The sequence below is a fragment of the Gekko japonicus genome, unplaced genomic scaffold, assembly GCF_001447785.1.
Source record: "Gekko japonicus isolate JY-2015 unplaced genomic scaffold, Gekko_japonicus_V1.1 scaffold16, whole genome shotgun sequence".
In the NCBI taxonomy this organism is placed as follows: domain Eukaryota; kingdom Metazoa; phylum Chordata; class Lepidosauria; order Squamata; family Gekkonidae; genus Gekko; species Gekko japonicus.
This window is the reverse complement of record NW_015169777.1, coordinates 1,749,223-1,760,539: the sequence shown is the minus strand read 5'-3', so window position 1 is coordinate 1,760,539 and position 11,317 is coordinate 1,749,223. Positions and strand designations below refer to the sequence as shown.

Sequence of the window (11,317 nt, the reverse complement as noted above, 5' to 3'; positions counted from 1 at the left end):
ATCCATGTGGCAAACTGGACCTATGGGATCAAATGCCTCACAAAGGGCTAGTAAGAAGACAAAGCTCCTCTTTTGGCTAGTGACAGGCCAGTAAGCAACAAAACACAGAGAAGAAGCTGGACTATTTATTCCATTTATCCATTAGTCTTCTATACTGCTTTCGCTGCAAGCAGGCTCAGAACCTGTATTTCTTATATTTGGGAGCAGTTCTCCAACCATCCACCCAGCTGGGCACACAGGTACAAGACACAGCGTGGAGCATAGTTTTGAGCCTGTCTGTGTATAGCCACCAAAAAGTGAAACAAAGATTTCTAACATAAAAACTTTGAATGGTGGGGGTAACCCTCAGTTTTGTAAATCTAACTTTTTGCAATTTCACATTTTCTAGAAGCAGAAGTATTTGTGAAAAGTTTATTTAAATTAATTTTCTTAAATCTTGAGACAATAGCCCCAATTTTAAGAGTATTTTTTCAGAGATTAATGTTGGATGATATTAAATTTTTAGTGAATATGGGTGGAAAATTCAACATTCTCAGATTAATATTCACTGAATGTGGAGATTGCCATAGGTGAGCCATGTTTTTGAGCTGAAAAGATCATGAGAACCAGTTATATGTGTCATGGGTTTGCATTCTGTTGTGCAAGTTTTCTTTTGAGATGATTTACCATGCCATTGGTCTTCCTACAGTGCCATCCTAACCATGCATGCTCAGAAATAAATCCGTTTGAGCTCAGTGAAACTTACTGTCTAGGACTGCAACCTTAGTTAAATGGTTCTCAGAAGAAACTGCTAGTACATGATTCATATTAATGATATTCAGAAAAATTGAATTCTCAGTTCCTTTTCTCTCTTGTTTTCAGGCATAGATGTTCTTCAGCATTTAGGCCTAAGGGGGCAAGCTGCATACCATCCATCAACAGGGACTGTAATGCCCTCATTGTGTTCATCATTACCTCAGGGAGTTCACCTAAGTGCCTCAGGAGTTGTTTTGTCAACAAACGCTGCCATTGAGGTTCCATTATCTCAAGTGATAGCATCCAGTTTAGGCTCCCAGTTCACCGTACTGATTGGTTTACGCTCTTACAGAGCAAACAATGCCTTTCTTTTCAGTATTAGAAATAAAAACAGACTGCAGTTTGGTGTACAGTTACTACCAAGGAAGATAATAGTACACACTGGAGGGAAGCAATCTGTATATTTCGATTATACCATTCATGATGAACGATGGCACTTATTCGCTATTAGTGTCACAGAAAAAACAGTGTCCCTGTTTTCTCAGTGTGGAAGGAAGCATTTCATCAGGGAGACTCTTTCTAAAGTAAAGCAGTTTGATTCACATAGTTTGCTTACCTTAGGAAGGATGAACTCCCATTCAGTCAACTTTGAAGGAGTAATATGTCAGCTGGATATTATCCCCTCTGCACAAGCCTCAGTAAACTATTGTAAATATGTGAAACAACAGTGTCGCCAAGCAGATACATACCGATCTCAGCCAACATCTCCTGAAACATCACTTGGAGGGCTTTTAAATAACCCAAGCGAACAGTTGAATGAAGAGTCCCTACTAGATTACAGGACATTAAAGACAAGCAAAGCAGCCTCAACCCTTTATGTCAAGGACTCTACACCAGTCCACGTGCCACCAGAATCTGTAGAGATTAGACCTGTCCTGACATCTCTTTGCTTAAGAAATGTTACTGCATTGGAAATTATGCCTGAACAGAATGACCAGCAAATTGTCAAAGTGTCAAAAATTCATCAGGAAGATGTCAGCAAAAGGAAGAGTGGGCCCCAGACTCAAGAAGAATTATTTCTAAATGTTACAGACAACGGCACGGAAAATACAAGCAGGAAAAATTACCCACCACTGCTCTTTTCCATAAAGCAGATTAAAAATACAAATATGATGAGAAACACATCAAAGGAATATTCACGTGAACCTGTAGAGATTCATCAAATTTTAAATACCACATTATATAGAGCTTCTGATTCTTTGCCTTTGGATAATCAGTTTGGTCCATGGGGTGAAGATACATTTCAGGTTGATGAAACTTACAATGTGGAAGGCAGTTATGAACTTGACATTGATGGTTATGATTATGACTATGAAGAATTGGAGAGAATGTTTGAAATGGAGAATCTGAGAGGGCCTAAAGGGGACCGTGGAAATTCAGTAAGTTCTCTTTTATTGCTCTTAATTAAGTACAGTAGGAGTACACAAGCTGCATTATAGCGTCTCCCTTAGGATGTGCTGATAGAGAAATTTCCTGTAGTCTCAGTTTGGTGCTGAATTAGAATTATGCATAGGAAATGATCTCCTTCTTAAAATATGTGATAAGAGTAGTACCGCTGTAGGTTCTCTTGATTTGAGATCTCTCAGCAGATACCCTACAATAGTTTTTCTTTCACTTTCCTTTCTCTAGAGAAAAATATGTGGAGGCAGACAAAGAGAGACTGGTGGATCATAGAGACTAGGGCCTGTTCTCATTAAAGAAATACGGCTGCCTGAATGTCAAAAGCCTTTGTCTAATTTTCTAGGACATAATTCTCATTAGGGTGGTAAGCCTTGGCTGGAGTTGCTTTTAATTAGGGGTTCTATTTTACCAGTGTTTTAAATGATCTTCTGTTTTATGGCCTGCTTTTACTCTGTTTATGTCAAATACCTTGTTTTAATGTCTTGTTTTTAATATTATGACATGGTTTTAATTGTAAGCTGTATTAAGCAAGACTCTGAAGAGGCAGCATAGAAATATGCTAAATAAAATAAATTAAGAAATGTAGGTGAGTATAGAAAGCCAAAGTTTTCAATTCCTACTTTGTAAACATCATATAAGATGGGCTGATTTATCAAATGTAACCAATTATTTCATTTCTATGCACCTGAAACCAATTACCCAGGCTAAATATTACTACTCCTGTGCAATAGTATGTGTTGGAGCAAAATTGTGTTAACGTCCCATTGATGAATTTACGATAGTATTACAGAGGCAAACTTAGAAATTTAGATAGTATTTGTTTATTCATTTATTTGATTTAAATATGTATGTCCCCCTTTTCCCTGAGCATCTCAGAACTCAAGGCAGGTAACAACAATTTGAAAACAGTTTGGCAAAACAAATGTTAAAACAACAGATCTAAAAATATTAAAAACCTACCTAAACACCTTATACCTCTACCGGCAAGGTATTTTCCCTTTGCCAGGCTCAGATTATCCCCAGACCTCTCCAGAGCAACTCTATTTTGCAGCCTTTCTGGAAAGTCAGGAGGCTAGGAGCACCCTGGCCTCTTCTGGGGGGCTGTTGTAAGGGCATGGGGCAGCTTAAGCTTGGACTGTTGCTAAATATGCCTTACATAATGAGGGTGCCACAGTAGAACTTGTCAGGAGGAACATGCAGGGAGAAGTGGTCATTCAAGTATGGAGCCTAGGTCAAGTAGGGCTTTTAAGGTTGGCACCAAGTTCAGCTGTGCTTGTTCAGCTGTACAGAGTAGGAATGACAAAGTCACACCTACTAGCCCCTGGTTATAAATAGGCTGAGACGTTTTGTACCAGTTGGAGCTTCTGGATTGCCATCAAGGGCAGCCCCATGTAGAACATATTACACTAATCTAGCTTTGAGATTACTGAAGCATAGATTGGAGTGGCCAGATCAGGTGTCTGCAAATAGGAAGTCAGCTTCCTAATTAGATGTAGCTGAAAATAAACATTTTTTGCTGTTGTGGTCATAAGGTGGCCAGGTCTCCTTGATGCGCTGGCCGGGGGATTTGGGGGGCATTCTGGAATGTCGCCGATGCAATGATGTCACCCAGAAGTGATGTCATGTGTCAGCGCCATTGCATGGTGACGCTCTGGTTTAGTGGCAAAACTCTATGGTTTTAGGCCAAATTTACTATAGAGTTTTGCCCTCAAACCAGAGTGTCATGTGCACCACTCCCAGTGTGATGATGTGACTTCTGGGTGATGTCATCGCATTGGGGATGTCATGCCCGGACGTGGCTGTTTGGGCCAGCTGGCTAGAGGCAGGCAGAAGCCTTGAAAAGTGGGGGAACCCCCACTGGGACCTGAGGACTGGCAACCCTACGTGGGCACCTGTTTCTTCCTGTGTTTCGGTGAAAGCTATTAATGAATTGTTAAATTGAATCTTTGTGTGGAAGTCGGAAGATATTTTGAAGACATGGAACAAATTTGAAACTCATCTTGGTTCTAATATATCATCATTAGAAACATTCCATCTGAATGAAGACTAGTATAATTGGATTTAGTGAAATATTTTATTTTTAGAGGTGTTTGAAATAACCATCATCTTTTGAACAGATCTGAAATTAGTGTTCTATTGGGCAGTGTGTCTCCTCTTTGGTTTCAGGATTTTTAACTATGAAATTTTGTAACACAGTGCCTGAGATCTGGCAGTATAACAACTCTAAATATTTTAATCCAGGATGTAGGAGGAAGGAAATATTTGTTCTGAAATATATCTGATGTATTGCCTAATGATAAAACTCATGAAATTGATGTAAGCAGGATATGGGAAAGAATTGCAAACACTGAATATTACAATATCTGATCCAATATGGCTAAGGGACTGGTATAGTCACTTAGTTTGAATGTGAGAGAAAATAATTATAGAATTATATACCAGTGATATCTGATTCTGCGAAGATTAAATAAAACATATGGAAATTAAATAGGTAGCTGTGGTTGGAGCTGTTTCCATTCTAATACTGGTTGCATACATATTTGATTGTAAAAGATTATGTATTCAGGACCAAGATTTTGTGTAGAGTGCTGTTGATGGTAGCTTCAAGTTACCAACAAGGAATATCTCAGAGATACTAGTATGGAAGTTGTTTGAGCTTCAAAGACCTTTATTGCTTCTAAATCAGGGGAAAATGTACCACCTCTTTAAAAATGTCATATCAGAAAGTGGAATATGTCAGAAATTGCCTAGACAGTATATAGATAATTGAAAAAGTACAGAAACTTTTGTACATGTCTCAATTTATTGAATTTATGTCTTCTACATATAATTTAAATTTACAGATTTTTTAATAGTATGAGGTACAGCTATTATGAAATGCACTTTTTTACTACAAAACAAGGTGATGGGGGGGGGGGGAATCCATCCACATAGAAAACTTGCATGGCAGAGAGAAGGATAGGCTAGAACCCTTCACCCTAACAGGTTGTATTCTGAGTGGAGGGTATTTTTTTATGTAGAAGAAAACTCAGTTGGTGAAACCTCATGTGCAGTCTGAAGTTAACCAAACTGGACATGGCCAAACTGGCATCTATATGTGCTCCCTTGCCCATCTGGTCCAGAGGCTTGGGCTGGGCTGTCACCAGTATGCTGATGACACCCAGCTCTATCTGTTGATGGCCAGCTGGATGCCGCTTCAGAAATCCCGGACAGGGTCTTGGGGACTGTGGCTGGGTGGTTAAAACAGAGTTGGCTGAGAAATCCAGTGAAGATGGAGGTTCTATATCTGAGGCATGGGGGGGTGGGATCGGGAATCAGGCTCCCAACCCTTGGCAGGGCGCCATTGTTGCCAGTACAGAATTTGAAGAACCTAGGGGTGGTCCTGGATGCCTCGCTTTCAGTGGAGGCCTAGATCACCATGGTTGCCAGATTGGCCTTTTACCACCTTCAGCTGGTCAGGCAGTTGGTTCCTTATCGCTCCTCCCGGGACTTAGCTACAGTGATCCGTGCAATGATCACTTCCAGGCTGGATTACTGTAACATAGTCTATGTGGGGCTGCCTTTCAACCTGACCTGGAAACTGCGGCTAGTGCAAAATGTGGTAACATGTCTGCAAAATACGGTGGTGCATAATTCAGCCGGTGCTACACCAATTGCACAGGCTGCCAATTGAGTACTGGGTTTGGTTCAAGGTTATGGTATTAACCTTCAAAGCCCTATGTGGCTTGGGATCACCATATCTGCAGGACCACCTTTCCCCCTGTGTGCCCTGAAGAGTTTGGTACTCTACCGAGCAGCATCTGCTGGTGGTACCCGACCTGGAAGAAGAAGAAGAGATTGGATTTATACCCTGCTCTTCACTCGGAGTCTCAGAGCGGCTTACAAACTCCTTTCCCCTCCCCTCCCCACAACAGACACCCTGTGAGGTAGGCGGGGCTGAGAGAGCTCTTTCCAGAACTGTCCTTGAGAGAACAGCTCTGACAGAACTATGGCTTGCCCAAGATCATCCAGGAGCTGCAAGTGGAGGAGTGGGGAATCAAACCCGGTTCTCCCAGATTAGAATCTATGCAATACAAACCTCCCACGTTAGAGACATCTGCTTAGCCTTGACCAGGGCCAGGGCATTTTCTGCCCTGGCCCTGGTCTGGTGGAACATGCTCCCACTTGAGATCAGGGCCCTGTGGGATTTAATGCAATTCTGCAGGGCCTGTAAAACGGAGCCATTCCACCAGGCCTTTGGTTGAGGTGCTGGACGCCTGAAGGTTGAGGTGCTGGACGCCCTGCCTACACTGCCCGGGTGAACTGCCATTTTCTATAGCTCGCAATGGCATCCATTGAATGGGTCCTTGTTTTAGTCACCATATGCCCTGTACTTGTGGGAGGCATTTGTGGATGCTGGAAATTGAGTCTTTTGCTATCTGTTGGTTTTAACAGTTTTAACTCTGTATGAACCGTATTTATTATTATGTTGTATTTTAACTGCTGTGACCCACCCAGAGCACACTTGTGGAGAGGGTGGAATAGAAATCCAATAATAAATAAAATAAATAAAATGTCCACCATCAGGGTGCTGCTGCCATTTTAAAGTGATTTAAAAATGTGGTGCGGGCCGGATTCAGGATCACAGTGGGCTGAGGCACTTTTGTCCTTCCCTGCCCCTGCACATTTTCAAGTGCTGAAATAGCCACAACTCCTGCAGCAGTTTCAGCATTTGAAAAGGTGTGGGGGGGACGACAAAAGTGCCTTAGTCCGCTGCATTTGAGGCTGATTGGGATCAGACCCTCACTGCTTTTTAAAAATCACTTAAATCACCACGGTAGTGGTGTCTCTGTGGCAGACATGAGGACGTTGTCACATCTAGTTTGGGTCCAAACACAAATTTACTACCTCAGTGAGAAATAGGCTGAATTGTATGCAAAAATTGGTTATATGCCTTCACAACTAGGTACCTGGTCATTAGTAAATGGAGGCTGAGGGCCAAACTACATTATATGACTTGCTTTCCCCACAGCCATGCATCAGCGGCAGGGAGGTAACAGTGGGAACATGACTTGCACTGCAATGTGGGGGTATGGATGCCAGTCTCCAGGTGGGACCTGGCGATCTGCTGAAACTACAGCTCTACTCTAGACTACAGAGATCAGTTCCCCTGGAGAAAATGGAGGCTTTGGAGGGTGGACTCTATGGCACTGTATACCACTGAGGTCCCTGTCCTCAGGCTCCATCTTCAAATCCCCAGGAGTTTCCCAACCTGGATCTGGCAACCCTATCTCCTCATCCCCCAATGGTGTCCGGGGGGGGGGGTCCTCCTGCCTGTCCCACACACTGTTTTTCCAAGTCGAAACAGCTACAGGGGGGAATTATTGGCCCCATTATTGAACTGTACTTGAAGTATTCTGTGGAACCTGGACTCAACTTGCCATGAGGTATTGTGTAGTTTGGCTCTTAGGTTGCAGGAGACATCAAATTTTGTATTAGCATCAGTATCCCTTGCTTCATTGCACAGCCACAGCCACTGGCTTTTTGACCTCTTATTTATGAGGTACCAAAATTTGACAAGTGAAACATAAGTGTATTCAATTAAAATAGCCATTTGAAAATGTATAACTTGGCTAAATTAAGGCAAACAGATTTTGAAAAATAAACAATAATATCGACTGACTTGTTTGAGCCATTTGTCTTATACTGCTCAGCTATTTATTTATTTTCTTCTCCATGCATCTGTAATGTCATATCTCTTGTTGACTTTCAGTCTCTGACTGTGCTGCTAATTAGAATCGTGATGATCTAACTTTGTCAACTATATGGTTAATGTACAGAGAACACTGCCTTAGGGGTTGGTTCATGTTTTGCCTTTTTAAGGAGAAACCTCATATATTAAAGTCACCTGTGCACGTAGCAGCTTTTGTTTCAGACAGCCACTAAGTCTTCAAACCCTCTTCCAGACTTCACGTTGGCTCCTATTGCTGGCAAGGAGAGTGTTGTAGCTCCCCCTTCCCACCAGCAGTGCCTCACTTTCCCTTGTCAGAGGATAAACACTTTCCTTGGGCTGTCTGGTGGCAGCTGCTGCTGTTTGCAATTGGAAACAGCAGGGAACAGCAGTTATCATTGGAGAGAATAAGTAAAGAAAATAGCTGGTAAAAGGATTTTCTTATTTTCTCTGGCAAGGAAAAATGGAACACTAAGGGTTAGTTTACTGTGGTGGAGGAAGGAAAGACTTGCTGTAAGTACAAAGCAAGATGAGAAATGGAAAAGACCCTCTAGACACTAATCTGTAGTTGATGTCAGGACAGGAAGCAGTTAGGGTTGCCAACTTCCAGGTGGAGGTTGGAGTTCTCCCAGAATTACAGTTGATCCTCAGGCTACAGAGGTCAGTTGTCCTTGAGGAAACAGCAGGTTCAGAGGGCAGACAGTTGGGCAAAACATTTCTATGGAGTTCCCTCACCAGACTCTACCCTCCCCAGATCTCCAGGAATTTCCCAAGCCAGAATAGGCATCCCTAGAACCATTATAGGTCAGCACATGTATACTTCAATACATTTGCTGCCTCATTAAATGGATAATGTGAACAGACATAGATTCATAAACTTTGGGAACATTCTAGACCTATAATTCTGTAAAATACATATGCAGTTTGCTTTAGCTTCATGCTGGTTTGGGGTCCATATGACTTTAATCCACATTGTTCCGCAGGGCCTGTAAAACGGAGCTCTTCCACCAGGCCTTTGGAACCGCCACCGCCGCCACCACCATCACCACCACCAGTACAACTACAGCCATTGATAGCGCCATTAGTAACAACTGATAACCATGGTGGAAGCCCTGAGCCACAGGTCCCAGTGACTATTGCCTGCCCCCTCCAATTGCAGCGGTCCAATAGAACTAAACACTGGAATTGCTAGCACTTTAATATTGTCTGATTTTAATGTTGTTTATAGGCCTCGGCCACACGGGCAGGAAAATGCGGGGGGGAGGCGTGGCTGTTTGCCCCGGAGCAAACTAACGCGAGACTGCGCGATCAGGTGTTAGGTTGAGGTCCCGTCGAGCTCCCGTGGTTAGGGGGGAGGTGCCGATCACACGACGCGGCAAAGAAGCGGAGCCGTGCGGCAAACGGGGTAGTGTGGTTTTTTAAAAAACTGAAATGTGCGCATGTTCCGTTGGGTGCTTGTGCGCATCTGTGGAGACTTGGGGAAAAAAAACCTTTTTGCGAGGGGACATGGGCGGGCGCTGGAACTACCACCGGAAACGCGATCAGACGCCTGCCCTTGCCCTGTGGTTTCCGGAAACTACGACCTGCATTAATACAGCCATTGATAGCGCCATTAGTAACAACTGATAACCATGGTGGAAGCCCTGAGCCACAGGTCCCAGTGACTATTGCCTGCCCCCTCCAATTGCAGCGGTCCAATAGAACTAAACACTGGAATTGCTAGCACTTTAATATTGTCTGATTTTAATGTTGTTTATAGGCCTCGGCCACACGGGCAGGAAAATGCGGGGGGGAGGCGTGGCTGTTTGCCCCGGAGCAAACTAACGCGAGACTGCGCGATCAGGTGTTAGGTTGAGGTCCCGTCGAGCTCCCGTGGTTAGGGGGGAGGTGCCGATCACACGACGCGGCAAAGAAGCGGAGCCGTGCGGCAAACGGGGTAGTGTGGTTTTTTAAAAAACTGAAATGTGCGCATGTTCCGTTGGGTGCTTGTGCGCATCTGTGGAGACTTGGGGAAAAAAAACCTTTTTGCGAGGGGACATGGGCGGGCGCTGGAACTACCACCGGAAACGCGATCAGACGCCTGCCCTTGCCCTGTGGTTTCCGGAAACTAGTACCTCCGAGGTACTAGTTTTTTACTCCGCATCTTTGGCGGGAAGCCTCGGGTGCTCCACGGGACCTCTACGCTTCCCAGATGTGGCGGTGAGATCGCGCCCAGAAAATCCGCCTATCTTCCGTCTCTCTAGCGTGTCTAATGCTCCGTGTGACCGGGGCCATACTATTGTATTATTCATCAAGTAATATATTGTATTATTAAGAATTGTAGTAATGTTTTTATGTACTATGTTTTATGTATTATGATAACTTTTATTGTTGTGAGCTGTCCTGAGCCAGCCTAGGCCGGAATGGGTGGGATAAAAATAAATAAAAATCAATCAATCAATGAATGGTTTGGTTTCAGGACAGTTTCCAAATATATTAAGCTGTATGGCTTACTGATCAACAGTGGTACCTCATTTTCATCTTTGTTTAAACTGTGCCCTTTAAATGTGCTCTTGTTTTCAGTCCAAATAACATTGCTTTTATTTATGTATGTATTTACTTCATTTCTACCCAACATTTCTTCCCCATGGGGACTCAAAGTGGCTTACAATGTTTTCTTGCCCAAAATTTAATTCTCGCAACAACCCTGTGGGATAGGTGCAGTTGAAAGTATATGACTGTCTAAGGTCACCTAACCAACTTTAATGGCAGAATGGGCATTTATTTATTTACTTTTTTGTAGTCTGCCTTTCTCACTAGAAACTATACAAAATATTATATATCAAATAATAAAAAATGGAATTACAGAATTGCAGTAATTCTAGGTTCAAACCCTAGTCTGGCATTCTGACCATTACACCATTCTGGCTCTCATCTATATATCTAATAGTGAAGTCGCCCCCGTGCGTGCGGATACCTAAATCCGCGCATCGGGGACACCTGGGGGGGAGGGAGATTTTTGTGCACACTTGGGGCAGTCCCCAGGTGTGCACAAAAATCTGAAAAGTTGGAAAAAATATCGGGGGGATACTTAAATCCCCCCAAAGTAAAAGAGCGTCCCCTGCGCATGTGCAGGGAACGCTCTTGGAACGGCTTCGGCAGCAGCAACAGGAGAGGAGGGGAAGGGGTGGGGGGGAAGGCTTGGCCGGCTGGCGGCTGTAAGCCGCAAATCCCTCGCCGCCGCCGCCCGGGGGGGAAGGAGAAAGTTTGGCGAGCGGAGCTCCGGCCTCACTGCCACTGCTGGGGGGGGCTGAGGGGGGGAGGACTCTTGGCGGCCAACGAAGCCTCGCTGCCGCTGCCAGGGGAAGAGGGAGGGAGAAAGTTCGGCAGGCCGACAAGGCCTCGCCGCTGCCACTTGAAAGGGGAAGGTTG

The 11,317-nt window shown here is 43.9% G+C and overlaps 1 protein-coding gene across 1 annotated transcript in view; it reads left to right on the top strand.

Moving 5' to 3' along the window:
• Positions 1–11,317, top strand: part of COL24A1 (collagen, type XXIV, alpha 1) — a 346,183-nt gene that overhangs the window by 5,223 nt on the left and 329,643 nt on the right. Inside the window, exon 3 of the mRNA XM_015416682.1 lies at positions 862–2,174. Within this exon, the coding sequence (XP_015272168.1) occupies positions 862–2,174 (1,313 nt within the window). The remainder of the gene's footprint in view (positions 1–861; positions 2,175–11,317) is intronic.